This window comes from Arabidopsis thaliana, chromosome 3 (genome assembly GCF_000001735.4).
Source record: "Arabidopsis thaliana chromosome 3, partial sequence".
In the NCBI taxonomy this organism is placed as follows: Eukaryota; Viridiplantae; Streptophyta; class Magnoliopsida; order Brassicales; family Brassicaceae; genus Arabidopsis; species Arabidopsis thaliana.
This window is the reverse complement of record NC_003074.8, coordinates 9,649,600-9,671,461: the sequence shown is the minus strand read 5'-3', so window position 1 is coordinate 9,671,461 and position 21,862 is coordinate 9,649,600. Positions and strand designations below refer to the sequence as shown.

The 21,862-nt window shown below is 37.2% G+C and overlaps 10 protein-coding genes across 14 annotated transcripts; 5 read left to right on the top strand and 5 right to left on the bottom strand.

Moving 5' to 3' along the window:
- Positions 1-113: 113 nt before the first annotated feature.
- Positions 114-2,047, top strand: TRM11 (tRNA modification 11 protein). Its single transcript, NM_113548.5, has 5 exons — positions 114-602; positions 684-1,001; positions 1,082-1,156; positions 1,235-1,309; positions 1,403-2,047. The coding sequence occupies exons 1-5, from the start codon at positions 189-191 to the stop codon at positions 1,952-1,954; spliced, it is 1,434 nt and encodes a 477-aa protein (NP_566792.1). The 5' UTR covers positions 114-188; the 3' UTR covers positions 1,955-2,047.
- Positions 2,036-5,013, bottom strand: EIF4B1 (eukaryotic translation initiation factor 4B1). The gene is made up of 3 exons (NM_113547.2): positions 3,699-5,013; positions 2,568-2,993; positions 2,036-2,405 (listed from the first exon to the last, which is right to left on the bottom strand). The coding sequence occupies exons 1-3, from the start codon at positions 4,844-4,846 to the stop codon at positions 2,381-2,383; spliced, it is 1,599 nt and encodes a 532-aa protein (NP_189271.1). The 5' UTR covers positions 4,847-5,013; the 3' UTR covers positions 2,036-2,380.
- Positions 5,014-5,154: 141 nt separating this feature from the next.
- AT3G26395 (uncharacterized protein) lies at positions 5,155-5,914 on the bottom strand. The gene is made up of 2 exons (NM_001338801.1): positions 5,743-5,914; positions 5,155-5,424 (listed from the first exon to the last, which is right to left on the bottom strand). The coding sequence occupies exon 2, from the start codon at positions 5,303-5,305 to the stop codon at positions 5,231-5,233; it is 75 nt and encodes a 24-aa protein (NP_001326681.1). The 5' UTR covers positions 5,306-5,424; positions 5,743-5,914; the 3' UTR covers positions 5,155-5,230.
- Positions 5,915-7,511: 1,597 nt separating this feature from the next.
- AT3G26390 (uncharacterized protein) lies at positions 7,512-8,012 on the top strand (the record flags this gene model as incomplete). Its single annotated transcript, NM_113546.1, has 1 exon — positions 7,512-8,012. The coding sequence occupies one exon, from the start codon at positions 7,512-7,514 to the stop codon at positions 8,010-8,012; it is 501 nt and encodes a 166-aa protein (NP_189270.1).
- A 124-nt stretch (positions 8,013-8,136) lies between these two features.
- Positions 8,137-11,456, bottom strand: AT3G26380 (Melibiase family protein). Of its 2 annotated transcripts, NM_113545.4 has the most exons (13): positions 11,243-11,456; positions 10,994-11,147; positions 10,652-10,909; positions 10,397-10,571; positions 10,246-10,307; positions 10,001-10,164; positions 9,827-9,924; positions 9,688-9,746; positions 9,452-9,586; positions 9,109-9,347; positions 8,861-9,020; positions 8,688-8,763; positions 8,137-8,600 (listed from the first exon to the last, which is right to left on the bottom strand). In NM_113545.4, the coding sequence occupies exons 1-13, from the start codon at positions 11,320-11,322 to the stop codon at positions 8,317-8,319; spliced, it is 1,944 nt and encodes a 647-aa protein (NP_189269.2). In that variant the 5' UTR covers positions 11,323-11,456; the 3' UTR covers positions 8,137-8,316. The 2 variants fall into 2 exon arrangements, with proteins under 2 accessions (NP_189269.2, NP_001327884.1); NM_001338800.1 differs by lacking the exons at positions 8,137-8,600; positions 8,688-8,763; positions 8,861-9,020 and having other exon boundaries at positions 9,053-9,347; positions 11,243-11,424.
- Positions 11,457-11,516: 60 nt separating this feature from the next.
- Positions 11,517-14,782, bottom strand: AT3G26370 (O-fucosyltransferase family protein). Of its 2 annotated transcripts, NM_113544.5 has the most exons (11): positions 14,268-14,782; positions 14,042-14,092; positions 13,859-13,949; positions 13,612-13,688; positions 13,399-13,487; positions 13,186-13,305; positions 12,894-13,010; positions 12,654-12,797; positions 12,442-12,565; positions 12,162-12,353; positions 11,517-12,080 (listed from the first exon to the last, which is right to left on the bottom strand). In NM_113544.5, exons 1-11 carry the CDS (start codon positions 14,574-14,576, stop codon positions 11,721-11,723), a joined length of 1,674 nt encoding a protein of 557 aa, NP_566791.2. In that variant the 5' UTR covers positions 14,577-14,782; the 3' UTR covers positions 11,517-11,720. The 2 variants fall into 2 exon arrangements, with proteins under 2 accessions (NP_566791.2, NP_001326591.1); NM_001338799.1 differs by having other exon boundaries at positions 12,162-12,565.
- A 134-nt stretch (positions 14,783-14,916) lies between these two features.
- On the top strand, positions 14,917-15,963 carry AT3G26360 (Ribosomal protein S21 family protein). Of its 2 annotated transcripts, NM_113543.5 has the most exons (3): positions 14,917-15,000; positions 15,073-15,384; positions 15,490-15,963. In NM_113543.5, the coding sequence occupies exons 2-3, from the start codon at positions 15,089-15,091 to the stop codon at positions 15,497-15,499; spliced, it is 306 nt and encodes a 101-aa protein (NP_189267.4). In that variant the 5' UTR covers positions 14,917-15,000; positions 15,073-15,088; the 3' UTR covers positions 15,500-15,963. The 2 variants fall into 2 exon arrangements, with proteins under 2 accessions (NP_189267.4, NP_001327804.1); NM_001338798.1 differs by having other exon boundaries at positions 14,917-15,384.
- Positions 15,964-15,966: 3 nt separating this feature from the next.
- On the top strand, positions 15,967-17,802 carry AT3G26350 (proline-rich receptor-like kinase; the record flags this gene model as incomplete). 2 transcript variants are annotated; one of them, NM_001338797.1, is made up of 2 exons in its annotated part: positions 15,967-16,336; positions 16,789-17,802. In NM_001338797.1, the coding sequence occupies 2 exons, from the start codon at positions 16,325-16,327 to the stop codon at positions 17,800-17,802; spliced, it is 1,026 nt and encodes a 341-aa protein (NP_001326521.1). The 2 variants fall into 2 exon arrangements, with proteins under 2 accessions (NP_001326521.1, NP_189266.1); NM_113542.1 differs by lacking the exon at positions 15,967-16,336 and having other exon boundaries at positions 16,732-17,802.
- On the bottom strand, positions 16,924-16,987 carry AT3G26355 (uncharacterized protein; the record flags this gene model as incomplete). Its single annotated transcript, NM_001349593.1, has 1 exon — positions 16,924-16,987. Exon 1 carries the CDS (start codon positions 16,975-16,977, stop codon positions 16,924-16,926), a length of 54 nt encoding a protein of 17 aa, NP_001336526.1. The 5' UTR covers positions 16,978-16,987.
- A 723-nt stretch (positions 17,803-18,525) lies between the features above and the next one.
- On the top strand, positions 18,526-21,146 carry AT3G26340 (N-terminal nucleophile aminohydrolases (Ntn hydrolases) superfamily protein). The gene is made up of 8 exons (NM_113541.4): positions 18,526-18,662; positions 18,880-19,009; positions 19,115-19,244; positions 19,451-19,557; positions 20,069-20,203; positions 20,312-20,415; positions 20,539-20,639; positions 20,738-21,146. Exons 2-8 carry the CDS (start codon positions 18,890-18,892, stop codon positions 20,860-20,862), a joined length of 822 nt encoding a protein of 273 aa, NP_189265.1. The 5' UTR covers positions 18,526-18,662; positions 18,880-18,889; the 3' UTR covers positions 20,863-21,146.
- The last annotated feature ends 716 nt before the right edge of the window (positions 21,147-21,862 follow it).

The following is a 21,862-nucleotide window of genomic DNA, read 5'->3' as shown; positions in this document are numbered from 1 at the left end:
GTAATTTCGTCATTTAAGTACAAGTGGGCCTGAATAAATGGGCTTTATTGGGCCCATGTATAAGGGTTTTGAAGAAAAGGTTTTAGTCGCCGTCGTTCTTCGTTTCTTCCTTCTCCGTCTTCGTCTTCTTTCTCAGTTCTGTTGTCAAATTAGGGTTTTCGTTTCAGGGGAAAGAGAGAGAGAGAGAGATGTGGTTTCTGTGTGTCTTCTATCACAGGCTATTAGACTTCAGAAAGCCAGAAGTGGAAGCTTTAGCTGAACTCTTCGGAGAAGAGATTGCAGAGAATGAGTCTCTCCAATGGCGTCTACCTGAAAATCACCATAACGATACTCCATTCCATTTCGTTCAACTTTCATCTGAAGAAATCGCTCGTAACATTGCTAAACGAAGCATATTGGTGAAAGGAATGTATGAGCTTTGGGGTGAAGGAACTTGTTATGAAGAGCTTAAAGACTCGATTCAAAGCTACCCTGATTCTCGAAAGCTTCCATTTCTCACTTCTGATTCAACTTTTAGAATCTCTGTTGAAACTTTTGGAAAGGCTTTAACTTTTGACGAGCAGAAAGATCGAATCCAGTCGTTTACTTATATACCATTTGAGGTCTGATTCCACTTTCTTGTTTCAATCTCTTTTGGTGTTTATCTTCATTGTTTTGATTCTTTGGTGATTTGGTTGTTGCAGGGTCGTGTTAACTTGAAGAACCCAGATCATAACTTTTTTCTAATGGAAATGATTGAATCTGAAGAGAACAATGGACTTCAACCTATTCTACAGAGAAGGATATTTTTTGGGAGGGAGGTTGGTTTTGCTGATAGGAAGCTTTTACCTACATTTCAGTTGAAATCTCGTACTTACCTTGGTCCAACTGCTATGGATGCTGAAATGGCTTTCTTAATGGCTAATCAAGCGAAAGCTACTTCGGGAAAACTTGTGTATGATCCTTTTGTTGGTACTGGGAGCATTCTTGTTTCTGCTGCACGCTTTGGCGCAATGACAATGGTTTGCAACCTTTCCCTTAGTTTATTGATTTCCTTTTGTGGTTTCTGAATCTCGAACTGATAAAAGAGTTGTTGTATTAGGGTGCAGATATCGATATCAGAGTAGTGCGTGATGGACGTGGTCCAGATTGTAATGTTTGGAGCAATTTCAAACAGGTTAGTATGAGTGTGTGACTTCTATTGTTATGTTTCTTTCGATATCACTGGTTCTTACATCTGTTAATACTTATGCAGTATGGATTACCAATGCCGGTAGCTTTACTTAGAATGGATAATAACGTTCCTCCTTGGCGATCGGGGCTAAAGGAGGTAATGCTCTATATCTCAGTTCTTTCATTATTATCTTTGGTATATTGAGTAGAGAGATCACTGAGTTTATGTCTTATGTATCTATTGGTCCAGATCTTTGATGCAATTATCTGCGATCCACCTTACGGGGTTCGTGCTGGTGGACGTAAATCCGGTGGTAGGAAAATCCTTAGAGGAACAGTGGATCCTTACACTGTCCCTGATGACAAAAGAACAGATCACATTCCATCCACTGGTGCATATAGTCTAGTGGAGTGTGTTCATGATCTACTTCATCTTGCTGCAAGAATGTTGGTGATGAAAGGCAGGCTCGTCTTTTTCTTCCCGGTTTTGAGAGATGAGACTGGCAGCGAGGTTAAGTTCCCGGAGCACCCGTGTTTCAAGTTAGTAGCTGTATCTGAACAGATCCTGAGCTCGCGGTACAGTCGGGTTCTGCTAACGATGGTGAAAGTAGAGCCTTATAGTGAAGAGGTTGAAGAAGCTGCTCGTTTAATGCATTTAGAGTTTAGAGAGAATCATCTTAAGTGGTTAGAGGATGGTAATATTCACTCCTCTATATTCAAACCCATTGATTCTTCTCAGATTGACACTGATTCCAAAGCCTTCAAAGATCCAAAACCTAAGTATAGAGGGAAGTATGTGTAAGCAATTAGTTTTGTGTTTTTTTCTTCTTGTTGTATGCTAAACAATTTCGTTTTTGTCTTTCTTGTTGTTCCAATACAAATAGGGTTACTGGCAAATAATTGTGTTAACAAAATACATCAAAAGGAGATGAGAGACTCCAGGAATAGCTACAAAAAATATAACAATCAACATTCGAAAATGTCTAACAATATAATAACAAGAAGAGACACATTCTCTTGAGACACGCCTTCGCTGAGTAGAGAAGACCAAAACGAAACAACAAAGCTCCGATTCCGAAGATGGACCAACAAAAAAAGAACAAAGATTAGGGTTTTTTATGAATATTTTATTAATGAAATTAACGCTGCTCTAAGTCTTCTTCAAAATCTGGGAACTGTGTAGTAGTAGTTAAAGATATCCCACATTTGGTTGTTCTTCGTTTTCTTCTTACCATCCTTCCCTAGAGGAAGACCTGTCGAAAACCCGAGATTTAGAAATTAGTATAACATCGATTCACCAAATTTGGTTAAACTTAAAGATATGATGAGCCTAAATGCATCTATTGTACCAACTGCATAAATCTCTAGACTTCTAAAGAGATTTAGTCATTTAGATACTAATCCCCGGGACTAACCTGTTGCTGAAGAATCCGCGCTCTTTGGTTCCTTGAAAGTTTCTTCGCTGCTCATTGGCTGGTCTAACCCAGGCATCGACGGCACCACGTGATCTGGGTCTCTCTGTAGATTCAAAACTCCTGGTTTCATCAATTGAGCCAGCCCGGGAATGTGTTCTTTCTGAATATGTTCCGGTTCTACCTGCACCAGACCCGGGCCTCTCAACTGGTTTCTGCCTGAACCTGACTTTGTCGTCCAATTCACGGGTTAGTATTTCCAGATCTTTCTCTTTCCCACGTATTATTTCTGGTAAATCATTGTGATTATTATTACTGCCAGGTTCTTGATCAGATTCCTTGATCTCTGGAGCAACGGATTCCTTCTCGAGTTTTTTCCTTAGCTCTTCAATCTCTTCTTTCAACATCTTCTCTTCTTCTGTTTCAGGCCTGGAAAAGTTGATTTTTCACAACACTCAGATCAATAGCCGATTGTCATAAAGCTAAAAAAGAAGCATCACAGAGTTCATAACATAAGGATCACACAAGATGCATCTCAAAATCAAGATGGAGATTATATCATGCACAAACATAAGGAAATACCCAAGAGAAACAAGCATAAGCTATCTAACACAGGCTCTGAAACTCAATCAATGCACTGATAGAAAAAATATAAATGACATACTAAAAACAATCACCGATGTAAAAAGAGCATAAATATGACAAAGAACTGAAACAGAGTATCACACATTTTCAGAACTTCGCATCATGCGGCGAGATCTGGAACTCATAGACACTTAATAACCATGAAAACTTTATCACTAAATACAAAGAAGCTCATCAAATAACAGCCACTAGGGATGTGAAACCTAAAGCATACATGGCAAACTACTTTAGGTTCTCAGTTCCAGACATTTAAACCTCCAAAATTTATCCAACTACATAAAGATTGACTCCTGTGGCATAATGTATCAAGCACTTAAATATTTCTTCAAAATTCTTAACTTTCTGATTGAAGCATTGGTCAAGCAGAAAATCAACATGCAGCATGATGGGATCATTAAATAAAGTAACATTCAAATACCACAGAAAGATAGAATTGGAAAAGATCCACAATCCTCAGTGAAAATTAAAATAATCCAAATGAATAAGGACCTGTCAACCCTGCGATGCTCGAGTTCCAAATCCATCTTACGCCAATCCTTCCCTTGTTCCTCTAACAACACTTCTCGAGGCTTTGCATCGCCAAAAGGATTCACCTTTGGTCTCGGTTTCACCACATTATTCAATCCTGAACTCTCAGACCTGTTAGATTGAGCACTAGAAGGTCTACTAGAATGTGCACTCGTTGGCCTACTCGTTTGAGAACTTCCTTTCTTAGCCTCAATCTCTGAGTCAATCTTCTTCCAATCCAAACCTTTCTCCGCCAAAACATCCTCCCTCGGTCTAGCTGCCCCAAATGGATTCGGCTTACTCGTCTTCTCAACAACAGGTGGAGTCTCACTTCCTCCTGACTCAACCTTTCTTGGTTCCAAAACCAAACGACGACGTTCTTCCTGACCTGAATCACCAAAACTCGACCCAAACGTAGATGATCTAACCGGTGCTTGCCTTTTCCCTGCACCCCAATTATCAACATCATCAGCTCTAGATAACCCTCCACCTCCACCACCACCACCGCCTCCAAAACCACTTCCACCACCTCCAAAACCACCACCATCGCCACTGTAACGACCTTGTCGTCCTTGATCAAAAGAAGGAAGTGGTTTCTTCTCTTTCCCCCAATCATCAACCTCATCAGCTCTAGAAGGTTGAGGAAAATCCGAAACCCTAGACTGATTCCCCCTCCTATCATCATCAAATCCACCACCATAAGGTCTCCTTCCACCACCACCACCACCACCACTCCAAGAGCCATCAGAATCATCTCGATCTCTCCCAATTCTTCCACCAGAACGACCACCATAAGATGAAAACCCACCGCCTAAACGACCAGGTTGCATTTCCTCCTCGGAACGTTGTCTAGGACCAGTAGGTAATTGAAGAATCTCTTGCTGAGTCAATCCAACAGAGTTTCTACCTCCAGGTGCTGTATAAGCACCTGTAGTAAACTCAGATAAACTCATCTTCTTCATCTTCCTAGACTTACCACTAGTCGCAGTCGCAGCAGCAGCCTCTCTCAGGCTAGGAAAACTCTGTGTATCCGCCGTCGCAGCAGTAGCTTCCGCCGCTTGTTCTTCATCGGCACGCTCTGCTTCATCAGCCCAAGCTCCAATTCCAATTCCACCCCAAGCTTTCGACATCAATTTTGAAATTTCAGAATTTGACTAATTCTCTCAGATCTGAAATCGCAAATTCAAATCGGGAAAAAGTATTAGATCTAGGGTTCCGATGAAACCTTGAAACCGTCACAGAAATGTTTATTCCTTTTGCGTAAAGATTGAAATTTTTTGGGATTTATTCTCTTTGAAGCCTTTTTTTTTTTTTGGTGCATGCTTCTCAACGAAGGAGAGATGGGTGGAGAAACAAGCCATCACGCGCTGTAGAAGCGAGTGACTTTTTTTTTTTTTCCCAAGTGAATTTTATTAAACAAAAGATACAAGACTTAAAGCCTACAACGATTGTGCAGCAAGAAAATTGGAGCCCAACAATAGCCCATTAGAGTAACATGTACAGCAAAAAGATTCTTAACGTTGGACTCTTATCCGAAAACACGTGTTGACTTTAGAATTCAACTGTAACACATGCCGATAAGTCATCATCAGAAATTTAACGACATCAACCTTGCCGTCGAGAAGCCCAGAATCCGGTGAAGAAAATATCGTCGAAACATCGCACGAAATTTTTTTGTTTACCACCGAAATAACACTGAACGGAACTCCTAAAGAACACAACATAAGGGAATGGTAATATGCATCGGAATATTCTTCAATCTTTCAACCAAGAAATAACCGCTTGATAGATTTCCTGCAAATCGAGGTTTCCAAAATCACAAGCCAGAATTATTAATTTTTAGGATCTAGTACCTAAAAATCAATTCCTAACTCAGATCTGTAGAAATTATTGAAATAAAAGTGAAAAGCAATCGGTATAAACCGATCGACGGCGAGAAAAGATAAAAACCCGGCCAAAACCATTCATAGAAATTGGGTTTGCCAGACGTAAACCGGCTATCTCCACTATCAAAGCTGAAAGATACCGGGCAGAAGTCCGAGCCACTCGGGACGGCTATTCACCGGAAAATATTCCGGCCGGCAAACATCAAAAACTACCTCTCTGTGAAAGTTGCGAAAAAGAGAAGAGAGAGGAGATTCAATATATTATAGTTTACATGAGAAGCGAGTGACTTACACTCACCAAATCACACATCATAATTCATAACTAAATCAATTCTAACTAGATGATTACCCTAGCGTTGTTATGAAAATTGTTAAAAAAAAATTACATTGATTGTTCTTTATGCTAATTTATATTTACTATTTGTTTATTCTTGTATTGTTAATAAAATTAGATCTATAATATGTAGTTACAATTTTTATGGTTAGATTCATTTGTGACTTGAAATATCAATTTATATATTTGTGTGTATAAAGCTGATTATTTGTAAGATTTTAATATTTTTTCACTTCATGAATACATATAACAACAATAATGATATTTTGATACAATTCTGTGTAACTATGTAATTTTTGTGGTTTAAAATTTTCCTAACTTGATTATAAATAAATCAATTCCTTGTTTTATGTACTTCAACAACATTGTGACAGACTCATGATTAAAGTTTCGATTGACATCAACTGAAAAAGATCTGAAGAGTATTCGTACAAAAAGATAAAAAGATAGCAAAAATTGAATGTCATTGAAGTCAACACTTTTGGATCTTTTGTCATTGCATATATCAATATTAGAGAAATGATCGTGTCTTGGATAATTTGAAAATTGTTCAACTTGATTATAAATAAACTATTTATGGTTTTATTTATTTTCTAGATATAATACTCCAACAACTATGTTATAGGCTCATGATTAAATATATAGAATTGATATAAACTGAACAAGATTTCAAGAGTATTCATATGAAAAGAATAAAAAGAATGCAAAAATTAAAGTATCATTAAAGTCAATACTTTTATATCGTCTGTCATTGCATATATCAATATAAGAGAAATGATCGTGTATTACATTATTTGGTAGGTCTAATATTTTGAAGGTTTATTATTTGAAAAAACTTGAATGTCAAGGTTATCAAATACTCAAAATTAAATTACTAAACTAATAAGAGGTTAGGTAGCAAACAATTACAACACAATAAAAAAATTAGTCATGATTATTGATGATAAAAAATTAATAAAATAAAAAGAGTATAATGAAAGTAGTACTTAATTTGTTTACATAATTTTATTTTTTATTTTTATTTTGGAGAAATCAATTAAGAGTAGAATTGATGATATATTTAATTTGCTTATTTAATTTTATTAGTTTTATTAATTTAAAAAACATCGAATGACATATGTCACTTTGTTGTGTGATGATATGTCATTTATGTGGAGAGACTTGACCAATTTTCATATACTCCCTCTGTTTCTAATTAAGTGTAGTTTAAAAGTTTTTTATTTTTTTCAATATAAGTGTTGTTTTCACTTTTCTATGCAAACATTAAATATATTTAATAGTTTTTAACCAATTATATTTTACATCATATTTTTTTATTGGTTAGATTAGTTGTAATTAATGATGTTTTTCTAGGTAAGAGATAAATTAAATGAGATTTGTATGTTTTATTAATTTGTGTGTAAAACCCTTAAAATACAAATATTCAGAAACAGAGGGAGTATATAATTTCATCATTATCACCATGCAAAGAAAAAAGGAAAAACATATTTAGAATAAACCCTAGAAAAAAGAGGAAATAATTGTATATAAAACCCTAAAACTCCAAATCTTAATTCACTTTGTTCTCTAGAGATGATGAAGAACTTGGGGCAAGCAGCGGCGAAGAAACGAAGACTAATGATTAGCAAAGGGAAAAGAAAAATTAATGAAGACGAAACAACAGATTTAATCGTGAGGGTAGGAGCATTCGCAAGCGATGACAAAACTCTTCTGAAACGTTACGAGGGCTTTAAGAAGTACGTAGTTGTGCTATATACAGACCCTGAAGAACGAGACCAAACACAAGTGATAAAGGTTTATCATGGTGACAAGTTGAAGTTTAACAAAGAAGTAATGATTCGGTTAGATTCTCATGCAAGTTATCTTTACGTAGAATTGCTAGGATTATCGTCGAGGAAAGATCCGGGAACCTCCCATGGAGTTGTTGTGATGGGTCGGGCTAAGATTGGGTTGCCTAACAGCCACGAGAAGATCTATCGTAAGGCAAGTCTAGTCCTTTTGAACAGTGATCGATGTCTTGAGGAAAAGGGATCCCTACATATTTCAATGAAACTTGAAAGAACAGAAGGATCATGATAAGTATTAACTATCAATCTTAGGTCTTTGTGTTTGGTTTTTGTTTTTTTTTCTTAAAATATTTTAGAGATTATATTTAGGGTTTTAGTCTTAATTAATTATTAAGAGTTTTTATAAGTTGTGGTTTATTTTGATATACGTTATTTCTTTTACTTATCTAAGTTGATACTTGCATTTTTTTTATTCGTTACTTTGTATGTTTCGACTTTCGATTACACAAGAGTTTTATAGACTAAAGATGAAACATTACTACGATGAGAAAAGACGTGAGAAGGTAAAAGAAATGCCTGTTGATCTGATATAGTCAGGCGTTGCTACAATGAAGAACAAACAGAGCAGGACCATGAGGTTCGACTTGAATCGATACTGAATCTTTTGTTGGTCCGAAATCTTTGCCGCTCCATAGCTCGTGGCTCGTACACGAAGCTCCTACAAGATTCTTCTTGCCTCTAAGAGCCGTGGCAATGTCAGATATCTTGGCTGATATCTTTGTCTTCTCCTGATTTAAGTTGAAAAACGCAACGTATACTTCTCCTCTTCTTCCCGTGGCAATCCAAGAACGAACGCCATTGGAGCTAGCTTCGGCTGCTGCAAGATGGGTGACAATGCCAAGGATTAGAAAAGGGTATGTCGAAGAAAAGAGAGGAGAAGTTAGTTGATCTGAAAAGAACAAACCTTTCACTGGATTTAACACAGCGCAAAGACCGGAATAACTGTTTTCCAGTGTTCCATTACTGTGGAGCTCCCACATCTGAAGTTATAGCGCGTGTAACATTAAGTAAAAGTATGGAATTCAAGATAAGATATTAAGGTAATAAGCGAGAGATATCGAAAATCATTAACTATACCTGGTTTGCATCTAGTTTGCAAGGTGATAAAGCACCTTGACTATAATCTTTCGAAGTGAGCTTTTGCTGCGAGGAAGCTGCTAAACAAGACTGTGCTTTATCATTTGTATGCAAATGAAGCTTACCTTGGTAAAGCTGGTTGTGTTTTAACTTCTTATCGCTGCACCAAAACGAAGCAGATTAATCGGCTAAGGGCAGTTTGTGAAATGTAAAGTGGGAGAAAGAAACAGTTGAATAAAAAATCTTACGAAGCTAGAAGAGCTTTTCTGTTGTATAAGCAAAATGGCTTCTCTAATTTTTCACTAGAGTGTTGGTTCCAACAAATTTGTCCACGGTTCTTGTCTACAATGAACCAAGTGTTGGCTTTTTGTTCTTTGCAGCTAGTGAGACCAAAAGCATGCTTAGTTGAAATGTTCTTGCCCGTTGGATGATGAGGATAGCCTTTGTGCTTATTCCTAGAAACTCTTGTCGCGGTGATGTAAGGAAACTGTAAATAACGAAACAGACAGAGTTTGATGACAGAAGTTTGGAGTTTCAAAATACGGATATGAGTTTGAACTTGAAGATTAAAGTGTTATGATTTTTACACACCTCCTTGTTGTTAGAGCTATAAGAGTTTATTTCCAGCAGTGTAGGATTTGTGATCAGATTATAAGTAGTGGCATCGAGATTTCTCACATCACCTCCAAACATGAGAGGGGACTTTGCGATGGACCACAATGTCATCTGAGTAAGCAATATAAAAAGCATAAGAAATTTGAACTTGTGGTTGAGAAGGTTACTAATAAACTAGGATCCTTAGATGAGGTCCAAAGCTTGTGGTATACCTGTGACTTCTGTTCTTCAAGATTTAGATTACACGCTCGATGAGGTCCAACATTTGAACCTTTACCAAACATTATAAAAAAGACAAATGTTCATTGGAACCATATACAGAATTGAAATTTCAAGATTTTTAAGTCAAACCTTGATCAGTAAGCCATCCAAGAGGTAACATATCTAGATCAGGCCATGATTTTCCTTGTAACCCTCGTGCACCAATCATACTAGAAGCAGATAAATCTCTGGAAGAATGAAAATTATATGACATCAAAGAAAGGTAAAAACTTGGCAAGAGTATTTTTCAGCTTGAAACCTGACCTCGAGATATCAAAATGTGCCGTGACATCTTTCCATGTGTCCCAATCATCACCCGTTATTCTATACATGTTAACCAATTGGCTAACTTCTTTAGCCATTGTAGGTGTCACACTCGTCCCTGGAGATATGGAGTACAAAACAGGCCGATCAAGCTCCTTTAGAACCTGCGACAAATAAGAACAATGTTTCATCTCTATGTACCTCTGACTTTAACCAGAAGATTGGTAGTTATCACAAATATGTACCTCTGACACATAAGTTATCTCCTCTATATTGAAGTCAGTGCCAAATACGCAGTCATGTTTTACTAAAGACCAAGAAAGTGAGACAAGATTGAGATAATCATATATCGAATAAAGTTAAAGAAGGTTACGGAAATGAAGTCGATTCTCTTACTGAAATCAACGCCCCATTCTGCATATTGACGATAAAGAGACCTCAAGAATGCTTTTCCTGCACCTAACTTGGTATTCACACTCATGAACCCATGCGACATCCAAACACAAGCCCTCTCCTTGATCCCAATATCTTTCGCTCGCCACTGTCTACCTGATTCTTCATAAGCACCTCCCTTCAACCATTAAAAGATTCACTTGTTGATAACTTCCAAACAAACTTCATAAACTCAGAAAGAATCAATCAACTCAATACCTTAACACTATCCATAACGAGACTATTTGCGTTATAAGCTTGTGTGCTGATTCCTCCCATAACATGAATCCCAAACTTCAAACCCATTCTATGAACTTTCTCAGCAACTTCAGTGAAACCTTTACCGCCTCTAGAAGATGGCCATCTACCTGGATCAGGATGCAATCTTCCCCATTCATCAATCACATCAAACCCAAGAGAATCCACATAAGCTCCTTCAACTTTCTTTCTATACCAAAGGTAATCCACCACAACATACTGTATCCAAATCAACACACACAAACACAAGCAATTAAAAACCTAAACTTTTACATTCTAAAGGATAAAGAAACTCACAATTACCTGATAACCATGAGGAAGAAGACGCTTAGAAACAATTTCAGCACTCTGCAAGAACTCAGCTTCAGAGATAGTCCAACAAAAGGAATCGTACGAATTCCATCCTCTTGGAGGAAAGCTAGCATGTTGTTGCCTCGACCTTGCTTCAATCGATAAACTGAAAAAGACGAAACTTTTGTGATTGATCGATCACTCAAACACCACCCACTCAAAAACCAAAATCAAATTCAAAAACCCAGTGAAGCGGAGTACCTAAAAATGGATAGATTAAAGATGATGAAGAAGACAGTGGACCGGGTCGACCCGGTTTTCTCTACGGATAGTCCGGTCATAGAGATGAGAACTGATTACGATAGCTTCTGATTTTGTTTTCCTCTTTTGTTGTTGAGAACCTGAGAGTAAGAGAGAAGACAACACGCAATGGTTGTGTTAATGGCGGGTACTATTAGAGAGCGTGACAAAAAATTAAGAATTGGATTAGTAACCGTTGAGCTAATTTTCTTTTAATTAAAGTTTAGTGCATCAATTTGATCAAATTTAATATAAAAAAGAAACTTTTTTTTCATCACTAGGAACTTTACATAATATCAAAATGATTACAAAGATGGTAAATGAAGACTTCAAAGATTTGAAAGGTCAAAAAAGAAGAAGAAGAAGAAGAAAACTACGAATCTCTATAGTTTGTTGCTCCTCATCAGACAAAATCCAAGACCAAACAAAAGCATCATCATCAAGCTTTACACATGCATGGAGTGAGAGGATTTTCCCAAAGATCATAGTTAGGGAAAGTTTCTTCAGGTAAACCGGTTCGTGTTTGATGGGTTACAACTACATCTTCCACAAAAGTTGCCCATCCCATGTAAGGATCCCCAAATGATTTCGACATCAACCCTTTATCCGGTTTGATTGATTTCTGGCGATGCCCCATATATCTACGCGCTCCGATGATCAGTTTTGCAAAGTTTCCACCGTGTGTCATCACAAATACATCTGATTTCAAGCACACCAAGAAATCTAGAGCCGCAAGACTTGTAACGTGTTTTCTAAACGTTGTTAGTTCCTCTTTGCCTGCTAAATCCTCCTTTGTTACCTGATTCAAAGGACAGTTAATGTGAGAGACAAGTTTGTGCTGATTCATCAAAGAATTATAAGAGTCCGGTGTTGTGCTTACCAAATTTGGGAACATGTTTCTTAGTGGAGCCATACGGTTTTGACCGCCATAGACTTGACCAGATGCAACATAGATTTGTGTTTCTTTTGGATAGCCCATTGCACGTAGGATCACAGCAACTTCTCCTGGCTCAAGAGGGCATCGACCTTCTTTGCGCTTCTGCAAGGCGAGCTGCCAGAGATGGGAACCATTCTGCAATATATGTCAAGAAATTTCATTAAGGTAGCGGTTGAGGTTGTTTAGCCACCAAAAGAAGTTGACAACTGCTTATAAATGTCACCTTGAAACGCCGAGGCCATTCCTTTTGTCTGTATTCTGCCATTTTAACTTTCTCTTCCCTTGTCCCCACAAAATCACAGAACGATAGACCAACCATTCCTTTCTCGAATCTAAGATGAAGAGCCCTATACAAGAGACATGGGTATAGTTTTAAGTTGATATAATGCATATGGTCCTAAGTTATAACAAAGTCGAATCTCTGATATGGCATACATATATGGATTTGGATTTCCAGTGCGATTTCTCATTCTAGAAACAAGTGAATCAGCCATCTGCTCTATCTCTGGAAGAAATTTGAGAGCATGATAATTTACACGGCATCGTAATCTGTTGATTTCTTGAGGTACATTGTCATACCTGAAAAAATTTCCAGCATCACAAGAATAAATCATTCATTGTTTATAAGACGATTTCCAAAATCTGAGCACTAAACTATAGGAATATTGGTTATACCCAAGTCGATCGACAAAAGGCTTCAAGGCCATTATCTTCTTCTCCTTTATCCGAGGTAAAACATTGTCAATATAAAATTGGGCTGCTGCATATTTGGGAATGTTTTTGACTGTTCTTCTGCAGAAGATAAATAAATAACTTGGTCAACATCATATCTGATTAAAAAATACAGATCGATTTTTAAATCAGAGATATACACAAGGAGCACCCAGTGACGCCATAATTCCACAAGCTAACTTTTGAAATCGTCCAACAAGTACATCATCAACAAATAATGAGTTGACAAGCAAACCTTATACTAGAGAATAGCTCTGCTTTGTCAGTGAACCAGTCAGGTATGTCTCGAACAATTCGGACATCATCCTTCAAGTAATCAATGAAATGATCTACATCAAAAATGTCTTCAAATTTTCTGCAAAAGAAAGTTAACAAGCTCAGTAAACCAAAAAGAAAATAGAGAAGTAATTCAAGATGAAATGAAATCAATATCTGAATATGATTTTACGTTGTGTCTTTCCATATTTGGTCCTGCTTCAGTACTGGTAGAATCAGTGTTGCATTCATAATCTTGGCAACAGCTACTGCGTTGCAGATCTGGAAACAAAAGGGCATGAATTCAAGATTGGACGATGGCAAGAAGAACAACAGCCATTTAGACATTGATCCATGATTGGATAATGGCGAGAAGAAAAAGAGATAAAAGTTGGAAGATACATACAGCAATTCGCTGCTGATTCAAACCACCTTCAGCATGAATGAATACATAGCCATTTGTTTCATTCTCAGGAGGAAGATCTGAAAAAAACAGTTGACACAATCTAATAAGCTAACCAAGGAAAAAGACTTGAACTTTCACGAAAAGACAGATCAATAACACATGACAATGTGTTTCGACGAAAAAAAAAAAATAAAAAAAAAAAATAACACATGACAATGAAAATGACAATGCTCTAGCCCTTCAATACCTGAGATTCCACCAATCCGCCGCTCAGCACAAGGCTTCCAAGAAGTTGTTGCAGATAAAGGATTCTCCCAAGGAGAAGGTGACTCTTTTACCTTACAAATGCAAACCAACACACAATTAAATTTACAGGATTCAAAGCTTATGCATTCAACAAAACACATAACCAAAGTTTTCAAACACTTACATGAGGACAGTTTAGCACAATCCCATCTTTTTTACATAAATAAGGAGCATTCTGCAGAAGATAGACATAGAAGCAATCTTAGTCTGAGAACAATGTCAATCCAAATCCACCTAAATAAACAAACCCCTTTACTCAAAACAAAGCTAAATACTTTTCCAAATCGATTCCACAGTTAGAACATAGAGCCTTGAAGATCTCAATTCCTAGATCGAAGGAAGAGACTTACCAAGTGATTAATAATCCCATAAACTGAGATCAAGCTAGCAATAGCGAGAATCAAAATCAATAGAAGCGAGATTTTATTCTTCTGAGGAGAAACCCTAGGATCATCACCGAAGAAAGGAAACAAAGAGTGAAACCAGATCGGACGGTCTCGATCTCTAGAAGGATGACGTGGGCGACCATCTTCGTCGTCTCCGCCGTTAGGAGAGTGATCGTGTACATGAGGCGATGAAGAATCCTCATCTCCGGCGGCACGTAACGGAGAAGAAGAAGATCGGCTACCGAGAGAGCTCGAGTGCCGTAACTCTGCCATTGCTCGCCTCGGACTAAAAGTCGCCAGCTTAATTTCTATATCCTCTCTTCCTTTTCTTCCTCTTCACTTTCTCTGTAGATAGATACAGTGCTTCTTCAGCTCTACTATGTGGACGCTGCCATTTGAGAGAGAGCTTGGAGATTCGAACACTCCACAGAGAGAGAGAGAAATTAAAGAAGCTTTTTTTTTTTGAAAGGCTTGAATGTTCTTCTTTAAAGTCAATACTCTCTGAATCAAACAGAAGATTAGATTTAAGGATATTTACAAAAACATCCCTATATCTCATAAAACTTACATAACCACCCCTATATTAGTAAATTCTCTGGTTTTTATCTCATTTCCTCCATCGCCTCTTTTTTAACCTAGACATTCTCCATCATCACTCAAATTGGCTCTTTGATTCTCTCCGGCGAGATTCCGACCGGTAAGTCGAATTCAGATCCTATCACTGTCTCTCGTCAATCTCATTTACGTTTTCAGAAACATACTTTTTCAGAAAACAAGTAAAAGAGATGAACACGATAGCGAAGCGAGTTACGGGGTTGGTGACTCGTCCGAGTCTAAACCAGCAGTTGCAGCAAGAGCGAGGGATAAGAGTGAAGGTGTTCTCCAATGATTTAGACAAGGCACTGACGATTTTGCAGAAGAAGATGCAATCGAGTGGAATGGAGAGGCTGATCAAAGGGACTCAGACTCATCACATTAAGAATTCGGAGAAGAAGGTTCTCGCTAGGAAGAATCTTGAACGCAGAATCAAATCCATTGACTTTGCTCGAAAACTCCAATCAATCCTCATCAAGAAAGTCAGGTAATGTTTTCTGATTTTTCTCAAAAGCTTCACATTTTTTAGGGTTTTAATGGTGTTGTTTAGTTTAGTAAGATCTTGCGTATTTCTTATTGTTATTCTTTGCAGAGGTTTATGAGAGCTGAGGTGAAGCAAGAGTGCTGCTATGTTGATCAGTACTAGTATCTGTGTGTGATATAACACAGTTTTACATTTTGAACTTTTGATGAGTTGAATCAATGTGGAATTGGAATTTTGGATTTGATTAGTTGTTTACTCTATGGCTTCTCTTTCGTAAGTTTTCAATGATCTTGAGAAAGAACATCAGATCTTAGGAGTACATGTATTGAAAGTTGTTTCAGGGCAAGTGCGTTGCTTCTCCTGCACTCTGTATGACTGTGTTCTGTGGGTCTCTGTGCTTGAATTGTGTTTCTTGTTCCGGCCATGATTACTCTGAGATTGTTCTGCTTTCTTCGCGTGTAAAGCGTAGGTTAGCTCTTTCCAGGCGTTTACACTTTCATTTTATGTATATTCATGTTACTATATACCATGCCATGCCAAAGAATGGGGATAAGAGATATAGGAAGAACAATTGCACCGAAGATCGTGGAAAATACCTTTTGTATGGGTTTAGTTTTCAGTTTGCTTCCAGCTTTTTTACTAGTATCTGTTTGGTCAGGCTCGATTGGTAGTTGTCTTTGTCAACGTTTGCAGTAACCGGCATTGCAGAGTTGGTTTCATGTTTGATGCTGCAGAAATTGAGCAGAGAACAGAGTATCTACCTGCAGAAGCAACGTGTTTCGCATCAGATTTGCGCTAACTAATCTGCGGCCTTCTTGATCTATGGGAGACATATCTTAACATGTTCATAGTTTACTGACATATTCGACAAGTTTTCGTAAGTTGCTCTGAGAATCAACATCTTTCCCCTGGAGTGAGCTGAAGTAGAAAGATTGACATATTCATGACTGTTACTGTAAGTCCTTAACCCTGTCTCTCCTAAAATCGAGATCTTTTTATTTGGGTTTTAGATAAATTGGACCGAGTAATTACAATTTTCTTAAAAAAACTTTTGAATGAGAAAAAGATACAGAGAATGTTTTTATACTTTTTCATGAGATTAGAAACTGATTTTAATTTTAGTGCAAGGAATCTACAACAAAGATTACTTGCTTCGTGCTATCACTTTCCTTCTTTATTTTGTTTTCTACAACAAAGAATCCTTACTTGAACTTGTCACCAAGTTATTCTCTCCCTCTCTCTATCTCATTTAGAAACTTAAAACAGTTCAAAATCTCTCTGTTCTCATTCTTTCATCTCAAGTCTTACTTAACTTAGTTTCCTTTGATGCTTTTTAGCTTCTTCATCTAAATGTCTCATCATCATCACCATGAAACTAACCCTCATTTTGCGCGAATTCCATCGCAGAATCCACATCTCAAAAGCGGTGGTGCTTCTACCTCACAAACATCTTCGAACCAACCACACATCCCGCCCATTCCGCACCCAAAAAAATCGCACCACAAAACCACGCAACCTCACCCAGTAGCTCCACCAGGAATCCTAATCAAGACTCGTGGTCGCCACCGTGAAAATCCAATCCAAGAACCGAAACATTCTGTAATACCTGTACCATTAAGCCCAGAGGAGAGACTTCCACCACGAAAAACTCAAAACTCATCGAAAAGACCATTGCTATTAAGCCCTGAAGATAATCAACAACAACGACCTCCACCACCACAAGCACCACAACGCAACGGAGGGGGTTATGGATCAACATTACCTCCAATACCCAAACCAAGTCCATGGAGAACCGCTCCAACACCATCCCCGCATCACCGCCGTGGCCCACGGTTACCACCACCCTCAAGAGAGACAAACGCAATGACATGGTCAGCTGCATTTTGCTGTGCAATATTCTGGGTCATTCTTATTCTCGGCGGTCTTATCATCCTAATCGTTTACCTCGTCTACCGTCCTCGCTCACCTTACGTCGACATCTCAGCTGCTAACCTAAACGCTGCTTATCTCGACATGGGTTTTCTTCTAAACGGTGATCTAACCATTTTAGCAAACGTCACAAACCCAAGCAAGAAAAGTAGTGTGGAGTTTAGCTATGTGACATTCGAGCTTTACTATTACAACACACTCATAGCAACTCAATACATTGAACCTTTCAAGGTTCCTAAGAAAACGTCAATGTTTGCGAATGTTCATCTTGTGAGCAGTCAGGTCCAGCTTCAGGCAACGCAGAGCCGGGAGCTGCAGCGTCAGATTGAAACAGGTCCGGTTTTGTTGAACCTGAGAGGAATGTTTCATGCACGTTCGCATATAGGACCATTGTTTAGGTACTCTTATAAGTTGCATACTCATTGCAGCGTTTCATTGAATGGTCCTCCTTTAGGAGCTATGCGAGCTAGAAGATGCAATACCAAACGCTAGCGATTTTGCAATTGCGTTTGCTCATTTTTTTTCTTTTACCTTTTTTTGCCACTGTTAGAAATAATTAATCTTCTGTATTTATTGGTATTACAAGTCTACAAGAATCGTTAATTGTTTAATCATTTTTTAATTGCGTCGTTAGTTTTTGTAAACTAGAATGTTCCAAACTTAAGAGGCTGTTTTAAGACTTTTAACTTTATAAATTTCACACGGAAAGAGAAGAATACTATCTAATATTTAAGTTTAAGGAGGTGTTTATTAATTTTGAATGCACATAGGATTTGGAATGCCTTGTTGATTTTAAAACCAAACATTAACATTAAATTTTTTAACTTTTAGATATGAACCAAAAATCTTGATATGGTGCTATATGAGGCAATTTCTCTTGTATGTTTAACCATAAACATTTTAAAATCTGTTAAAGTCCAATGTAAAATCCATAAAAATTTGATTAAAATAACACTTTATTCCAACTAATAAAATAAAATAATAAACGAATAATACCTGATAAATTTGATCCAAATATTTTGACTTGTCTTACTAAATTTATTTGAATAACAAATGATTAATAAAAAGTTATATACCTAATATTCATATAACCAAGGAAATTAAAAAAAAAAAAAAAGAAGAAAAGGCCAATAATGGCCCATGAAGCCCAACATAATGAACACTGTTCTGTCTTTAAACTTAAGCGGTATGACCCGAAATGATTCAACCCGACCCGATCGCCCATATCTTGCCCCGTTCGCATTCGGTTTGCCCAGAGCTCAAGAAACATCCCTCCATAATTTGCTTCTCTTTTCTCCAATTCTCACACATTCTTCTGCTTCGTTAATTTTCTACTCGATTTCGCTCTTCAGGTATGTCTCAGGCCCCTAATTGTCGTTACTTTGACTTTACAATGAAGTATTAGGGTTTATGGTTTATACACACACGTACAAAAGTAATCTCGTGCTAGATCCGATTTGAATTGTGAAAGGAAGCTCTTTTTGTTAATACCCTGATTTGGGTACCTCTCAAGCTTCATGATTTTGCATAATTTTATTGAATAATTGTGGGTATTCGATGATTCTGTAGAAATTTGACAATGAAGCTTGACACTAGTGGATTGGAGACAACTATGCCTGTGATTGGCTTTGGATCAAACAGTGAGATGCTTGATGGGTTTTCGTCTGCACCTTCGTTTGATCTTCCTCGTACCACTGATGTGAGTTTTAGTTACGAAATTAGAGTTCTTTCGGATTCCAATATACTTTGATTTTGCTTTTATTTGATTGTGATATGTTGCTTTTGTTTGTTGTTGGTTTTTTAGTTTGATGGGTTTCAGAAAAAAGCTGTGGAGATGGTGAAGCCTGCAAAGGGTACAACTACACTTGCGTTTATCTTTAAGGAAGGTGTTATGGTAGCTGCTGATTCTCGAGCTAGCATGGGAGGATATATCTGTATGTTTCTCTTTTGTTATGTTTATTTCAGATTTCTGTTTGTGTTTTAGTTGTGAGCTCTCTAAAGGATCCTAAAAATGGAGAATGAGTTAGATTCTTGTTATAGAAATTTCTAATCTTTGTTGTGTTGGCCAGTGATACTGTACAGTAAAAGAAAGGAGAAATTTCTGTGATTGCTGATGTTTTGTTTGTGTTTTTCCATTCAGCGTCGCAATCTGTGAAGAAGATTATTGAAATTAATCCTTATATGCTTGGTACAATGGCTGGTGGTGCTGCTGATTGTCAATTCTGGCACAGAAATCTGGGAATTAAGGTACCCTAACGTTAGTTTTTGTTAGCTTTCTGAATTGATGATTGGGTCTATCAGTTATCTTCCTTGCTGTGGCAATCCGGTTACTTCTTACCTTCCCTTTGTTCATAACTTCATATAGCTAATGTATTGATATCCGAAAGCTGTTGAGTCATTTGTTAGAGACTTAAAAACGTTTTGTATCCGTCTGTTTCCTGGAATAAGAATAGTCTTTATTATCTGTTTGGTGACCTAAGAACGTGTGTCTCTTTCAATTTTAGTAATGTATTTTTCTGCGTGGTGTGGTGGCTTTAGCTTCTCAGTACTGTGAACTAAACATTTATATATCATTATGCATCAATCTTTTTGTTTTGAGTTGTTGTATTCAAGGGCATACAAATGGTTTCGTTGATTTCTTGTATCCAAAATCTAGTCCCAGTTTTATCCTAATAGTTTGATTGCTAACTTGTATACCAAATCTGGATTATGTTGAAACTATGACCCTGATAGAGAGTGTTTTATTTGTGTATCATAGTGCCGTCTACATGAGCTGGCAAACAAAAGGAGAATCTCTGTTTCAGGAGCTTCAAAGCTTCTTGCTAACATGCTCTATTCATATCGTGGAATGGGACTTTCTGTTGGCACAATGATTGCTGGATGGGATGAAACAGTCAGTACCCTAAACTTTATATCCTAACTGTTATTTCCTTCTCGGTCTGTAGTTTCACTCACCAAAGCGAAAGTCGAGATGCTAAAATTGTAATCTTTTTTGAAATAGGGCCCTGGATTGTACTATGTTGACAACGAAGGAGGACGGCTTAAGGGAGACAGATTCTCTGTCGGTTCAGGTTCACCATACGCTTATGGTGTTCTGGACAGCGGGTACGTATCTATTTCAAGATATCATCATTGCCCTACTTCTCTTTTAGTCAAAGCCCAAACCAAAACTAGATCTTGCTTTACTATTATAACCACTCAATCTTATGGTTCTTTTTTTGTTAACAGATACAAATTCGATATGTCGGTTGAAGAAGCCTCAGAGTTAGCAAGGAGATCCATCTACCATGCTACATTCCGTGATGGAGCTAGTGGTGGAGTTGCTAGCGGTAAAGATCAATCCTTACTTCTTCTGCCAATACATCATCATCTTGTGATCCTTTTCCTTTAAATTTTGTATTAAACTTTCTTAAATCTGTATGATCAGTGTACCACGTTGGGCCGCAAGGATGGACGAAACTCTCTGGAGACGACGTTGGCGAGCTACATTACCATTATTACCCCGTGGCTCCAATCACCGCGGAACATGTGATGGAAGAGGCTGCCGAATAAGTACTGTGATTCTTGTCTATCTTACTAAGAGTTTTATTACATCACTTATGTTTTGTTCATCAATGAACAGAATCATAGATTCAAGTTTCTTTTGTATTGCGAATGATGTAGACGTTAGTTTGGCCACAATGATCACGTTGCATAATAGATAACATAATAGATAACCTGTTTCTTTCTTCTTCTGTTTTTCAATTTGTTGTACAATGTAGATACACACAAGTATCCAAAATATGTCCCTTAATGCTTAACTACTTTTCAAGTGACTGTACAGAAGATAATAAATTATTACTTGTAGAGACCATAAAACTAATTCACTTGATTCATCATACGATACAAGTTACCAATCCAAACCGAATTTTTAGCTGCAATCAAAACCAAGTTTTGTTTGTGAATGTCTTTTGCTTACCACTTTTTTTTTTACAGTGTTGTACTATTTTCCGCGCTTTTTTACTGTTAATATGTTTTTAACCGTTTTAAGTCACATAGGACCCATGAATGGTATAGATTATAAAATACCATGTTCTATGGTGGTAGTTCAAATTTTAGAAAAAAGTAGCTAACTAGAAAACAATATCGTGATGTTTTTTTTTCCAATTATTATTTATCCAACTAAAGGTTTTATGGAAAAACCAAAGAAGAAGAAAATATGATGACATATAGCATCTAGTGATCCATGTGATTCATGTGAATGTCAGAATATCTTGGATTACCTAACCAATTCTATATTCATCATCTTTTTCTTCTGAAATAATGCTTTTAACAATTCAGAATTGTTAATTTTTGTAAACATATAGAGATTAATTAAAACGATCTTGATTTTTTTTATAGAAGCAATTAATCAAGAAGGTATGCTATTGAAAGATAGGCTTCGATTGGTGACTACTTTTTAGGAAAGGAATGGATAGGAACAACATGTTCCTTATTGTTCCTCTTTTCTTTACCATTCAACAGTAATTTTTTTTCCAAATTATAACATGTGGATCGTACACTATTCCTATTT

Excerpts from the sequence above, each read along its gene's own strand:
- EIF4B1 (NM_113547.2), bottom strand. The coding sequence starts at position 4,846 with ATGTCGAAAGCTTGGGGTGGAATTGGAATTGGAGCTTGGGCTGATGAA. Across the intron at positions 2,994-3,698 it reads GAGCATCGCAGGGTTGACAG|GCCTGAAACAGAAGAAGAGA; the intron begins GTCCTTATTCAT and ends CAACTTTTCCAG. Across the intron at positions 2,406-2,567 it reads CGCGGATTCTTCAGCAACAG|GTCTTCCTCTAGGGAAGGAT; the intron begins GTTAGTCCCGGG and ends GGTTTTCGACAG.
- AT3G26360 (NM_113543.5), top strand. The coding sequence starts at position 15,089 with ATGAACACGATAGCGAAGCGAGTTACGGGGTTGGTGACTCGTCCGAGT.
- AT3G26340 (NM_113541.4), top strand. The coding sequence starts at position 18,890 with ATGAAGCTTGACACTAGTGGATTGGAGACAACTATGCCTGTGATTGGC. Across the intron at positions 19,245-19,450 it reads TAGCATGGGAGGATATATCT|CGTCGCAATCTGTGAAGAAG; the intron begins GTATGTTTCTCT and ends TTTTCCATTCAG. Across the intron at positions 20,640-20,737 it reads TAGTGGTGGAGTTGCTAGCG|TGTACCACGTTGGGCCGCAA; the intron begins GTAAAGATCAAT and ends CTGTATGATCAG.
- AT3G26370 (NM_113544.5), bottom strand. The coding sequence starts at position 14,576 with ATGGCAGAGTTACGGCACTCGAGCTCTCTCGGTAGCCGATCTTCTTCT. Across the intron at positions 13,488-13,611 it reads TGAATCAGCAGCGAATTGCT|ATCTGCAACGCAGTAGCTGT; the intron begins GTATGTATCTTC and ends TTTTGTTTCCAG. Across the intron at positions 12,566-12,653 it reads GGAAATCCAAATCCATATAT|GGCTCTTCATCTTAGATTCG; the intron begins GTATGCCATATC and ends TCTCTTGTATAG.
- TRM11 (NM_113548.5), top strand. The coding sequence starts at position 189 with ATGTGGTTTCTGTGTGTCTTCTATCACAGGCTATTAGACTTCAGAAAG. Across the intron at positions 603-683 it reads TTACTTATATACCATTTGAG|GGTCGTGTTAACTTGAAGAA; the intron begins GTCTGATTCCAC and ends TGGTTGTTGCAG. Across the intron at positions 1,157-1,234 it reads TTTGGAGCAATTTCAAACAG|TATGGATTACCAATGCCGGT; the intron begins GTTAGTATGAGT and ends ATACTTATGCAG.
- AT3G26380 (NM_113545.4), bottom strand. The coding sequence starts at position 11,322 with ATGACCGGACTATCCGTAGAGAAAACCGGGTCGACCCGGTCCACTGTC. Across the intron at positions 10,165-10,245 it reads AGATAACTTATGTGTCAGAG|GTTCTAAAGGAGCTTGATCG; the intron begins GTACATATTTGT and ends TATTTGTCGCAG. Across the intron at positions 8,601-8,687 it reads TGTGTTAAATCCAGTGAAAG|CAGCCGAAGCTAGCTCCAAT; the intron begins GTTTGTTCTTTT and ends CCCATCTTGCAG.